Here is a 13,534-nt window from a genome sequence, read left to right on the forward strand (position 1 = left end):
GAAAAGGGGGCTGGTCCTTGGTAACTCGGAAGGCAGGCAGCCACATGGCCAGGCTCTGGGGCACAGCAGGGACACATGAGCCCTTCCACCTGTGTGGGGCATGTCCAGGAGGAAAGGCTACCTGCAGGGCCTCCATGAAGCAGACAGCCCCTCCCCCAAAGCAAACAAGTGACATGGTGTCCCTGGCGCCATCTGGGTGGTGGGCAGCCTGGCCTTCCGGCTCCTTACACAGGAACCCCCAGGGGGGCAGGGCAACTCCTGCAACTAGCCCGTGACCCCTTCCCACCTCAGGGGAGATGCCTCTCTGACCACGTCGTTTCCGAAGGGGTCCCTCCACGCCCTGGGTCCCGTGCCCCCACAGCACATGAAGATTTCAGCATAGCCACCTCCAACTGCATGGGAGATGTTAGTCCCCATTTCACGGACTGAAGACTGAGACCCATGGAGGGTAGGAAGCTTGCAGGGGATAATCAGGCACCTAAGCATCCCGGAACTTTGTTGTTTGGGAGGATCACATGGGGCCAGGTACCCACCGCAGGCCAGGCCCTCGGTGCTGAGAGTCTGTCCCTCCGCAGAGGGCAGGGCCACGATGTCTGGCTCATCCCTGTGTCCTCGGCCCCTGGCTCAGGGCCTGGCTTGCAAGTCTCATTGGGTGAATCACAGAATGACCTACTGAACACCCTAATCAGAACTCATGATCCAATCGCCCTAAATCCAAAACTCACCCTCCTTCCCCAAGAAGCCATCCGCCCTCCAGGCTGGGGTGTGCTGGGTCCAGACAAGGGCTGAGCACCAGACGCTGACCCCAGGAAGGCCACAGAGCGTCCCCGTCAGACAGGTCTTCAGTTGGAGGGAACACCCCAGGCCGAGCGGCTGCCAGGCAGAAGCCAGAGACAAACAAAAACAGGGCTTCCCGGTCCAGACTGCCCAGACTCTGGAAGGCACAGCAGAGGCCGGACTGGGCCCCTTAGTGGGGTGCAGGAGAGCAGGCACGGACTGGGATGGGGTTCCCTGAGGCCATGCCCCCCTTTCCAGATGGAGGACGGGAAGCCGCGATGGAAGGGTCAGCTCATAGCTCGGCCTACATCCGAACTCACTGCAACTTTAAATGGGTGAAAACCTCACAGATCCTCCCGGAGGCCGGCCCTTCTCGCCTGGTCTGAGCTCACCCTTCCACGTAGAGGAAAAAAAGATTGTGGTACCAGCTTCAATACGCAGACACTAGTGGGCTGAAAACTGGCCCCCCAAAATAGGAGGCCCCGGTTCCTGGAACCTGTGAGTGTTCTCTTATGAGGAAGAAGCATCTTTGCCCAAAGGCTGAGCTAACGGTCTTGATGGGGAATACCCCATGTGCCCTAAATCCAATCACAGCTGCCCCTAGGAGAGACAAGCACGGTGTCTGATCCACCCGGAAGAGGAGAGACCACGGACACACAGAGGAGGAGGCCCCGTGAGTGTCGGGGCAGGCTGGAGTGTCTCAGCCAAGGTCAAGGACTGCTGGGGCCTCAGGAGCGGAGAGAGACAGGAAGGATCTCTCCCTCAAAGCTCAGAGGCAGCGGCCCTGCTGACACCATGATTTTGGAATCCTAGCCTCCAAACTCCATGACTGCATGGCTTTTGCTTGAAGTCCCAGGTGGTGATGCTTTGCTACAGGAGCCCTGGGACCTCTCACATTTAAAGAGGCAATGCGGTCCTGGTGTCCCCGAGGCCCCAGGAGTGAGGCTTTTCCAGTCCCCGAGGACCTTGCCTTTTATCTCAATAGTCCTATCTCAAAGCTCTGCATTTCAAAGTTCAAATGCTCTCAGCTCCTTGCGGAAGAGAATGCTCTAAGTTCAGAACCTCCACCCGATGCATCAGTACTGACAATGGAAATCGTGAGGAAGCAGATTCAAACTGGGAGCCCACGTGTGTCCTGCAATCTGCCTGCAGGTCAGCCCTTGACAGGGGCAGGGGCTAAGCTATGGTAAAATTCATTCCCCTGGGGAAAGGCAACCTGGCGCCCATAGGCATCAGCCGCCCTTCACGACTGCAAGACAATGAGGCAAACTTCCCTTTGGGGCTCTGTCCATCAAGGGGCATTCGTCCCCAGCACCGCCGAGCTGCACACTGTAGGAAGACACCGTCATAATCTTTCCTTTGCCTTGATCCTGTGTCCATTGCGGAGAACTGGCCCCAAGGCACCAAGAATCTGCACGTGGAGATTTGGAAGTTTCCACAGGCTCACACATATTTTCGTGCACACATCCGAGTGCAGTCAGACCGTCTACATCGCCTAGAGGGCTGTGGACTCCTCAAGAGACGGGAGGGTCTGGCAGGAGCTACCTGGGATGCTGGCCCAACAAACCCTGGGAGGCGGGCGACCTTGGTGCCCACCTCCTTCTCAGCATTTCCCCGCTGCTTCCCAACACATGGTCCCACTTCAGGTCCCACCTGCCAACGAGCTCAGGGCCCTCCTGGCTCCGCCCCGTGAGCAGAATCAAACCCGAAAGGGAATGGTCAGGAGCACTGGCTGAGTCCGGAGGTCTTGCTGCCCCCACAGGGACCTGGGAGTCAACGTATCTGCATTTTCCCCTCTAGATTTTAGGGGAGTCAGAGCGGGGCTGGGGCTCACGAGGGACTCCACGCTGAGGAAGGCCACGTCTTACCACCTCCCTTCCTTACGCCGCCCAGTAGCAAAAACACACAAAGTCCCAGCTCTTCACTTTCACGCTAAGCCCAGCCTCAAAGAGCTGTAGAGGCCAAAGACAGGGAGAGGGAGCGAAGGCTCTACTTAGGGAGAAGGAGCTGGGCAGGGGCGAGCAGACCGGCAGCTAGAGCTGCCTCCTACCCAGATGCCCCTTCCAGCCGTCCCTGATGAGGTTGGTCCAGCCATCCCTGGTTACCGGAACCCATCCATGCCGGTGACCTTGGCCTGTCCGTCTTAGTGACCTTGGCTCCAGGGATGACCAAGTTCCATGTCCAACCTGAAGTCCCCCCAGCCCACCTCCCATGGCACATACTGTCAGTTCTGTATCCCAACCTCTTCTATGACTCGTCTTTCCATGTTTGTCCCTTGGTACCCGTGAGAGCCGAAGCTCCCTTACTGGGGAGTCTGTGACTCCCGAGTTCTGACAGGCATGTTGCCAGTATGCTGGGCCCCCAGGACACTAACAATAGTATCTATATAGAAAGAAAATATGTAATATCTATTATATGATAATGTGTGGATATAAAAAATGTCCTAAGAAGTAACTATGGAGGGATGCTCTGGTCTGAGTGTTTGTGTCCCCCCCCAAAATTCATGTTGAAATCCCAAGCACCAATGTACTAGCATTAGGAGGTGGGGGCTCGGAGAGGTGGGTTGGTCAGGAGGGTGGAACCTCCATGATGGGGTTAGTGCCCTTCTGAAAGGGACCCCACGGACTCCCTTGCCCCTTCTACCCTGTGAGGCCCCAACAAGAAGTTGGCCCAGAAGAGGGCCCTCGCCCAAGCATGTAGGCACCCTGATCTCAGATTTCCAGGCTTCAGAACTGTTAGAAAGAGATGTCTGTTGGTTATGAGCCCCCAGGCTGTGGCGTCCTGTTACAGCTGCCCAGAAGGACTAGGACAGGAGTAAGGACTTGGAAGACATGGAAAGGTAGGAAAGTGGACGTGCTCTGTATGGTATGGGCTGTTCCTACTGCTTTTCATCTCCTTGGTAGTGTTATAATGCCCAGGAAATAAAAAGTTGCTAGAAATTGAAGAGGTTTCTACCTGCAATTCCTAACCTTCTTTCATTGCAATGATTTTGGTGAAATGGGCTGTAGCCACTGAGGCAGGAAGAAAGAGGTCCATTTTCTCGGCCACCGTGGGATGGCAGGGAGAGGTGCCCACTGAGAAAGTCTAAGAATGCAGATGTAAAAATGCATGTGTCTTTCCTTCCATCATCTCAGGCCACAATAGCGAGAAGGAGTGTTTTGGTGGTGCGCCATGGGGAGAGAGTAGACCAAATCTTCGGGAAGTCGTGGCTACAGCAGTGCTCCACTCCAGATGGTAGGTAGCATCCTGACAGAATTGAAGCCCAGAAAGAAGGTAGAGCTAACAAATGGCATCCCTCCTCAACTTCCTGAGGCCGTTCTCCTGTGGTACCGTTCTTGAGAGTGACTGTGTAGAGATAGTATGTGTGGGAGGGGTGCCACATCTTTCTTGGTGGGACGTATACTTATACCCTGAGTGTGCTCGCTGTCTGGGAGTATCTTACCTCACATGCTGTGTGGGAGGTGGAGGAATGGCTGCCAACAGTAAGCAATCTGCCGGTGTGACCCGTGGATGGTCGTCTTTCTTCTGGACGCACACATGGTAGTTGGCTGGTGGGCAGCATTGACTCAAGAGGATTGAGGTCTCTGTGCCGTGCGGTCTCTGAACCCTCAGCTGCTGGAACAACCCTATCTCACAGGCTCGTTGCTGTATCTCTCTGAGTGACTCTTCACTGCTGTGGTCATTTCCCTACAATGTTTAACTGTGCTGCTCAATGGACAGATGTATTTTGAACATGCATCTTGTGTACCCCAAGGCCACCCCCCAGAACACCAAGAACTAAGGACAGGGCTTGTAAATGCAGCCCACCCACTAACAGTCTCTACTAGTGACCCGCATCTGTACCCACGCACACCCCTTAACGGAAAGCCCAGCATGTCATGATTTCAAAGCCACAGATAACTGTATAAATGAAGATATTGAATGAACCTAGGTTCACAGTACCTGGGCTAGCTAAGCTCTTTTGGAATTCCTCCGGGAGCCCAGCGGGCTGAGAAGAGGGGGAAATGCTTGGGGAAAACCATTGGTAGATGACCAGCACACACCGGGAAAATTCTGAGCAGATTACATCATGACCGAACATATCTGCAGGACCCATGGAAGGGATGTGGCAGTTGTCTCTATCAAACAAGATGGATCAGAGACCCCGGCGAGAAACCACAGGATGGTCAGTGGCTGTGGATAGGTTGGCATTCACACCAGCAGTTAGAAGAAACGTTCTTGTAAGACCACAATGACTGAGACCACGGACTGAAATGGCCCCTGACGTCAGTGTGCGAGTGGCGGTGTTGGTGTGAGGACCAGCCCAAGCCAACCAGCTCCAAAACCAGGGACCGGACATCATGAAAAGAGAAAAGATATTGGTCATTCAAACAAAAGCCCAGGTCACCTACAGGGGAAAGGGCTTTAAAGGTGCTGGAGAGCCCCAGCCTGAAGGAGGCTCCTGGTGGCTCTTTGCACTAGGCAGAGTGGCCCTGCAGTGAATACTGATGGTCTTATTTGTCCAAATTCTGCACATCATGCTACAATGGGGTGTCTGGGGAAGCGAGCGGTCAGCCTCTCCTCTGACCCTTCTCATTCAGCTCACTTCTGGGCCAAATTCCCACACCTCATGCAGCCCCTCGTTTCTCAATGCTGTTGGCCAGGTCACCCCCACATCTGAAAGGTTCTTCAGCACCAGAACCTAACGTTGCACCAAAGCCTTGTCTTCTTCTGAGCTCTGCTCCCCAACTCGCACAGACAGAGCATCAACAAGGACAAGGGACCGACGCGGAAGCAGGTCGACCTTTTGTGATCACAGATGCCTTTGAGAAGACAACACAGTCAGTGGATCTTCTCTTGGAAAAAACGAAAACCAAAAAAACAAATTCTGCTTTTCCCAGTGAATACAACATGTATTTGGTATTTAAAGAAGGCCTTTCTTCAAACAATGTCTCTGCCAATGGATATTCCAGCGAGGGAACTTCCAGGAAAATCGTGCACGGAACTGGAAAACCAAGGCATTGAAAGCAGCAGGCTGCCTCCCTTGTTTGTGAAGGGCTGGGAGGCTGTGAGCAGGGCTGGGCTGGCACGATCCGGCAGAGCATGTGACAGGCCCTGCCCCCAATGTACAGCAGGTTTCAGGAAAGGCAGCTTGGCTGTGGGAACTTGCTGGCAGCCGAGAGGTTTGAGGCTGCTTGGGAGAACGTGAGGGCTGGACATGGCGCCATGCTCTCTGCAGGAATGATGGATAATTCAGTACGAGATGCGGCCCGCCACTTGGACTCTTACCCTGAGCCAGGCCCTGGGACCCAGGCGATATCTCCGAGACTCACTGTAACAGCTCTATCACTTCCCCCTTTTACTGATAAGGCAGATTAAGTCCATTGCCTCTAATCACACAGTTAGCAATCCGTGGGGGCAGGGTTTGCACCAGACTGTCAGGTCGTAGAGCTCAAGGTCGAACTCTTCACAGTCTCTACACAGAGGGTGGGAGGAGTCCTCGCAGGTCCTCCTGATTTCCAGGTGCACCCCAGCAATCGGCTGAATAATGCAGAATGCAAGAGCACTCAGCCGTGGGTCCTCCACCCCCGGAGACAATATAGCACACTGCCGGCTATGGGGACACGCAGAATCTCACGTCTGTAATTGGTGCCAACTTGGGATCCCCATCAAGTTAAGCTCAGCCAGGAATGGAGACACTCCATTCTTAGTCAGGAGAATTGCATGACTGAACCTTTGTGAGAGGTCATCAGGGGACAAAGAGGGTCTCACGTTTCCTGAGGTGAAAACCTGTGTTTTCTGTATTTGAGGAAATGCGTGCGTCAACTTCTCTCCAATGGAATCCACATCACAGAGCCCATTCCAGAAAAAACACAGCTGGTGACAATTTAAGGGATAACCCCGCTTCCAATACGGGTCTCTATCTTGGGGGTTTTAAAGATGCGCTAAGTTGGGGACCTGAACGCCTGGTGCTTATTCTTGCTTCAGGGAAATACTACCGGCCAGACCTCAACTTCCCTTACAGCCTGCCCAGAAGGAGAAACGGAATCAAAGACTTTGAGAACGACCCGCCCTTATCATCGTGTGGAATATTCCAGTCCAGGATGGCAGGTACGTGTGGGGACAGTTGCCGTGATCACAGCAGCGGTTATCACTGAGCCCTCACTACACGCCCTCTCCGCTGAGGAGGACTCCGAGGCAGGGCTCCATTGGCCACATAACCAAGTGCCAACACGGAGTGACTTCTCCAACAGGGACGCGTTCTCTCTCGGTTCTGGAAGCCAGAAGTCCGAGTTCTTCCTGCGGCCATGAGGGCATCTGCTCCAGGCCCGTCCCCGTGGCGCATAGACACATCCCTCTGTCCCCACTGTCTCTGTGTCCAAACTCCCCCTTTTTACAAGGACACCAGTCAGAATGAACTAGACCCCCCCCCCCGCCAGCAGCCCCATTGTGCCTTGGCCATGGTTATGAAGGCACCATGCCCGAGGAAGGTCACACTCAAGGACCTGGGGGTCGGGACCCCAGCATATGATTTGGGGGACACAGTCCAGCCTGTGACACCTTCCTCTGTAGCCTCACTGGCCTTGGCACTGTGCATATATCCTACTGAAAAGACCCCTTCTTTCCCAAGGACCAGGCTGTCTGGTTTTGTGAGAGGCAACGGGACTCCCAGGCTTGTCCTCCCACGAGCCTCGGGCAGCGTTGAGTTCCCCGTTGCTGCAGCAACGCGACCTTGAAGCCGCACGCTCCTGCCGGCTCACGGTTCCCTGAGGCCGATGCTCAGGCACGGCGAGGCTGGGTTCTCTGCTCAGGATCTCACAGCCCGAAAGCCAGGTGTCCGCCGGGATAAGTGCCCATTGGGGGCCTCTCGGAAGCAATTCCAGTTTCTCCCAAAAGGCTGTTGGGGGGATTCTGTTCCCTGCGGTTGGAGGACTGAAGCCCTCATTCCCTTGCTGGCTATCTGCCAAGGTCCACGCTCGGCTCCCACGCCCCCAACATTCCCGGCCATGTGGTCCTCTCCATCTCTGAAGCCAGCAGTAGGAATCGCTTGCATGTCGAATCCCAGGACTCTTGAGAGAGAGAGAGAGAGTGAGAGCGCAGGGGGGGATGTGGGACAGAGGGAGGGGGAGAGGGAAAAACCTCAGCAGGCTCTGTGTTCAGTGTGGAGCCCGATGTGGGTGGGGATCGATCTCACAGCCCCGAGATCACCACCTGAGCAGAAACCAAGAGTCAGACCTTAACTGACGGAGCCCCTCAGGCACTCGAATCCCCATCCCTCTGAATCTCTCTGACTCTTTTCTCCGACAGCTGGAGACAAATCTCTGCTTTTAAAGGGCTCTCCTGAATAGGTCAGGCCCACCTGACCCCCTTCTGCCGCATGACACAGCACAGTCCCAGGAGGGCCACTTCATGTCCCCACGGCTTCCAGCCACACTCAAGGGGGTGATATAGGCATGTGCCCCAGGGGTGGGGATCTTGAGGCCCCTGAGGACCCTGCCTCCCTCAGGTACTGAGCCACCCATCGGAGGCCACGGTTACGAGGAGGCATTTCTGCACCTGCTGTTTTCCAGGGGAAGCACTACTGGACAGTGGCATCAGAGTGACCGCCGCCTTCACCTCCCCGGCCCTCCGCTGTGTGCAGACAGCCAGACACATCCTGGAAGGTGGGTGAGAACCACAGGGAGGGGCTGCTGTAGCCCTGCCCTCAGGGCTGTTCTCCAAGGGGAGGGCAAGTGGGCAGGGCAAGAATTGGGTGAGGGGCGGTGAATGGCCACGGAAGTCGTAAGATGGTCATGGAGCAGCCCTCTAAGAGCATTAACACGCACTGAGCCCCCCACATTTCTGAAATGCCAGGATTGTAATTGAGTGCCAGGAGCCTGTCATCACGCTGTCCACCTTCAGCCTACGTCCACCACATGTTAAAAAAAAAGTCCGAGGAGGAACGTTCAGAAACCCAGAGAGCTGAGAATGACCATGGTCCCTTCTGAGCCCAAGCCCAGGACTCTTGCCAGGGCAAGGGGATGGGCACCCGGGAGCTGTCCAGCACCATCGAAGGCTGATGTCTCTCAGGAAGCCACGGGCAGACCTTTAGCAGCTTCTGCCAAAGAAGGGCAGCCTGTGTGGGGACCTTGGTTCTGCATCTCCCACTGAACCCCTGCCCTCCTTGTATGGGGTGGGGGGGCGTGTGGTGTAGGTCGTGGTGCGGGAGCACAGGTCGAGCACAGCGATCGGACGGAGGGCAGAGCTCGTGGACACAGATGCAGCAGGGTGCCAAGGCGGGGGAGGGCTTGCCTCCACGTTCTCAGAGACAGAGGGAGTCAGGCCACCAGCTGAAAGTGAGGAAGGGAAGGCCTCCTGGAGGTTTGGGGACACACAGAAGGTATGACACGCCCATCAGAGAGAGGGGCCAGGTCATGGCGGGGAGATGGAGGTTGGCCGCTGGGCAGCATGGAGCGCCCACTGAGGCCCACTGAGGCCCACTGAGGCCGAGAGCATGAGTTTGCACTGAGACCCGCCCACCGACTGGGCCCGGGGCTTTCCTGCAGGTGCAGACACGGAGGAGCAGGGGAACAGCTCGCTCTCACGACGGGTGGGCTTGAGAAGCGGGATAAAAAGTTCTCCAAAATGGTCCCTGGTGGAGGTAACAACAGTGTCTCCAATGTGGTCTCTCGGGGACTCGTGGTCTACGCGCAGAACATCTTTACTGTTATCGTGATGCCTGATAAAGGCACCAGTTCATTCACCCTGGGTCCCTTCAGAGAAAGGAGGGCACTCGGCCTTCGTCCTGGGTCCTGGAACATGACTGATCTGCTTCCCGACAAGCGTCTGAGATGCTAACCTGCTGTCCTTAATTGCAACACCGTGTCAGTGGCTGTCTGGAGGGACCATTTCCCAAAGGGTGACCCACAGAGCCGTGGCTGCCCGATGGCTCCACAGATGGAGTGACCAAGCCCACTGAGGCACTTCTCCTACTGCTCCTTCACGTGACCTGCACACAGTGGACACGGGCCCTCCAAGGGCTGGCGAGAGGCCGCAAGCCGGGCTAGACCCTGTAACTCCCTTTTCTCCACATTCTTTGGCACAGGGACCGGTTCCACGGACCTGGAATGCGTTTTGGGAACTGATTTTATTTCCAGCATTTGAGCGGAATGACATTTGCTCTCTTGCAAACAAAAACACGCAGGGATGCCCTTCTGCCGCAGGTGTCCTCTTAGCTGAGGGACACAGCGCTTGGGAAGGCTAGGTGGGGGAGTCCGGGTGTTCCAAGAGACAGCTTCCTCTGCCTTCACCTTCTGCTCGGTCTGGGGTCTTTGTCGGGATGGGGCCTCGGCGGGACCAGTGTGCTCCTCCACTGGCTGCGTCTTCCCGGGACCATCGGGTTGGCCATGGGGTGTGCTCTCGCTCTTGACCAAGGACCAGACCCAGGGCTGGTCCGGCTGCAGGGCTGTGTTGGACCATCAGAGTGAGTGCCAGGGTGAGCCTGCTGCCGGTGGAGCCCCCAGCCCCGGTCCCTTCCCGACAGACGGCCATCAGCGCACCTCAGTCACCTCCCAAACACCCACTGGTTTTTGACTCAGAAAAAGCACGGCTATGAGTAATCACAGAACAGTATTTGCAAAGGGGAAAACAATTTTTAAGGATGTTTTCTGAGAATGACAAACGCTTGTGTTCCAACTCAGAGCTCAAACTGGAGAAGAGAATCAAGATCAGAGTGGAACCCGGGATCTTCGAGTGGACAAAGTGGGAGTCGGGCAAAACCACCCCGGCTCTCATGACCCTGGACGAGCTGAAAGAGGCGAACTTCAACGTCAGCACGGAGTACAGGTACGCCCGTCCTCTCGCCTTCTGCCGGGGCCGGGCGCTTCTCTAGCTCCTGCTCAAGAAGTATTCCTGACACCTGTTAAAGACAGTAAGCAAGACGGATTTGGGGAGACAGCTGCCCTGGGGGTTGTCACGGGGGAACAAGACAGGACTCCGCTCCGAACAGCAAGGACAAGTGGGGGGGCGGGGGGGGGGGGGCGGGGGGGGGGCGGTTCTCCATACACTGTCCTAGCAGCGGCTGGCTGAACGCGGGCCGGAGTGACCGGACATCACCTGGGGGAATGGGACATGCGGGGGTCACTCAGCTATCATGGGGGAGCCCGTGTCACCGTGTTAGTAAGAGTCTTGCTAAAACTGACTGCACAGTTGGACACGGACGCCCAGCGGTCGGCCTCGAGAGCTGGAGGAGCCTGGCTAGGGCGCGTGGTCAAGGAGACAAGTTCTGTCGTTCTCTGCTTGTGGCCGACTCTTCGCCATCACAAAACCCTCTGGTGTTCAGTGAGGGCGCTTGTTGGAGATTGGACGTCAGCCTTTCGCTGGTTGGGGACCATGAGCAGCCTTGAGGCAGGGCTGTCCTGCAAGGGCGGCTCCTTCTCCCTCTGACCACACAGCGAGCAGGCCAGCATGGCAGGGTCCTCTCTCCCGTCCTCAGGCCTGCGTTTCCCCTCGCCTCCCTCCTGCCGGCCGAGAGTTACGACGAGTACGTGGAGAGGTGTGCGGTGAGCGTGGGACGGATTGTGAGCGCCTGCCCGCGGGATGGTAAGTGCCTCCCCTGCCCCCTTCCTCCATTCCGGGGGATGGGCAGCCCCCCGGGGGTTGGGGTCTTACTCCTGGGGTGGAGACTGGCCGTTATCGTGAACCTAGGAGTGTCCCCTCCTCTCCCACCCCCACCCCAATCAGCATGTCATACGGCCGCGTCTACAGGAACAGGGGTGCATAAACACATCTCCCCCCGGGTCCCCAATTCTGAGACTGAGAGCCGATGGGGCCCAGGACAGCCTGTCACCACAGGCCATGCACGTCTCCTTCCTGGGAAACAAGAGACCAAGGATGGAGGACCAGAGGTCAGGCCACATTTGAATGCCGATCGGCACAAACATCTGTATGCAGACACGGCTGATACCCTCAGAAAAATCCGAATGTGGGAATCGCCTGAGAGATTGAGCGGGTCCTGTGAGGTGGGACAGGGGCGGATTGGGTGTGGGAGGGTGAGAAGTCCTCACAGGCAGGGGCCACCCTGGGTAGGGCCTGAAATACCACGACATCCGGGACAGGGGGGAGGGGCAGGGGAGAGTCCCAGCGGCGCACGAAGCACAAATGTCAGGCCGTTGCGGCTCCGGCAGGCGTGAGGCCCCCCTTGGGGCCTCTTTGGGCTTCTCTGAACATGTCTGTAGTAAAAAGCTAAAAACTAAGCATTTAAATATATAGCTTAGCGAGGGTGTGTGGAACACCGTGCAATGTCAGACGCCCAGTGAGACACCGCGGGGGAGATCTGCGTGAGGAAGCGCGTGGTCGACCCTCAAGGGCTTTGAGTGCTGCTGGGGAAGGTGTGCAGCATCTGGAGCATTACGGGTTTTGAATTACACCAAGAAGAGTCCCGGAGGTGTTAAGGGACCAGCAGACCCCCTCCCTGGCCGGGGTCCTTTCGTCCTTCATCCCAGAGACCTGGGATGGAGATGTATGCGGGCGGGGGACGACCATCTCTGCTCTCCGGGAAGAGCTGAGCCGCTGGCCTCCCTGAGAGTCTCTGGTGCACAGGGGGACACGCTCCCAAACATCCTGCAGGAAGAGCCCCAACCTTGCCTCCCCAGCCCCCAGACACGCTGGCACGAAGCTCCTTTATGTTGGCTATTCCGACCAACCGGCCTCCTGGGAAGCTACTTTTGTAAACCACACCTTAGTGACATTTAATCAATGACCAAAGCCCTGTCCTCACATTGACTGCCACAGAGCACCGAAGGACGGAAGATGACTTCAGAGCCTTCCACTGCACAGTAGGTCCCTCCTCTGCCCACTGCTTACCAGCCATTCATGTCAAGCCTCTGTTCTGAGCTGAAATTCAGAGGCCATGGGAGGCTCCGCCCTTCTGAGGAGCCCCTACAGGGGTGAGGCCTTCGGAAATGGGGATGGAGATCTGCTTTATCAGCTCCCGCTCCCACTGAACACCACCATCTATGTGCTGTTCACTGCAGGGAACACAGCCCGTCGTCCACGGGGCCACACGTGTGGCAGAGACTGAGTCATGGGACAAGCAGGGTTTGGAAGGCAAACAGTGCCCCAGAGGCAGAGTGTGAGCAAGGCAGGAGGGTGGCCTGTGTGGCAAGCCACGGAGGAGGAATGAGAAATCCAGGTTGGCTGGAGGGTGAAAGCCAACACCTACCAGTCCCCGGGCAGGGAGCCCTCCACGGACGTCATCTGTTAACTGCTCACCTTCCTGTGCCGTCTGTGACGTCACTGCCACGTACCGCTCACGACGCTGAAGCTCCGAGGGCTGGAGCACGTGTGTCCAAGTCGCCCACGTGCTGAGGGCACAGGCCGAGTCCAAGCTGCGCGTGCACCTCCTGGACGGCACCGGGCTGCACTGTGACTTGGGAAACCAAAGATGCGTGAGTGGAATGAACAGGAAATAACACAGGAGGGCTTTGGTCCTGCTGGAGAATGACAGTCGTGTTAGGAGGCAGCATGAGCGGATTGTTCTGTGTCAGCCACAGCCCTCTGGGGAAGCCCGTCACCTGCCTCCCCCCTGCAGGTGAGTCTGGGGGTCTGGCCAGGGCACCTCCCGGACTTTCCCGGCTGGGCCAGCTCTCCCCTGCTGGGCTTCGTCCTCGAGTCAGTCACGCTGCCGGCAGGAGACACGCTGCACCTGTGGACTCGGAAGGTTCCTATCGAAGTGAGAGGCATCAGCGGGCTCATGGTGGCCAACCGGCTGATGATTCTCTAGCTAAGAGACCCAGCC

The 13,534-nt window shown here is 56.8% G+C and overlaps 2 protein-coding genes across 4 annotated transcripts in view; one reads left to right on the top strand and one right to left on the bottom strand.

Moving 5' to 3' along the window:
- Nucleotides 1-13,534, top strand: part of UBASH3A (ubiquitin associated and SH3 domain containing A) — a 42,955-nt gene that overhangs the window by 19,514 nt on the left and 9,907 nt on the right. For 2 of the 3 annotated variants that reach the window (XM_059392406.1, XM_059392405.1), the window contains exons 8-12: nt 3,912-4,011; nt 6,745-6,867; nt 8,328-8,420; nt 10,437-10,581; nt 11,231-11,337. In XM_059392406.1, coding sequence (XP_059248389.1) covers nt 3,912-4,011; nt 6,745-6,867; nt 8,328-8,420; nt 10,437-10,581; nt 11,231-11,337 — 568 coding nt within the window. The remainder of the gene's footprint in view (nt 1-3,911; nt 4,012-6,744; nt 6,868-8,327; nt 8,421-10,436; nt 10,582-11,230; nt 11,338-13,534) is intronic. The other variant, XM_059392407.1, reaches the window with a different exon arrangement.
- Nucleotides 10,584-13,534, bottom strand: part of RSPH1 (radial spoke head component 1) — a 40,786-nt gene continuing 37,835 nt past the window's right edge. Inside the window, exons 9-10 of the mRNA XM_059392413.1 lie at nt 13,009-13,159; nt 10,584-10,654 (exon numbers count right to left, since the gene is read on the bottom strand). Of these exons, the coding sequence (XP_059248396.1) occupies nt 13,047-13,159 (113 nt within the window). The 3' untranslated portion in view covers nt 10,584-10,654; nt 13,009-13,046. The remainder of the gene's footprint in view (nt 10,655-13,008; nt 13,160-13,534) is intronic.

The sequence above is a fragment of the Mustela nigripes genome, chromosome 2 (assembly GCF_022355385.1).
Source record: "Mustela nigripes isolate SB6536 chromosome 2, MUSNIG.SB6536, whole genome shotgun sequence".
In the NCBI taxonomy this organism is placed as follows: Eukaryota; Metazoa; Chordata; class Mammalia; order Carnivora; family Mustelidae; genus Mustela; species Mustela nigripes.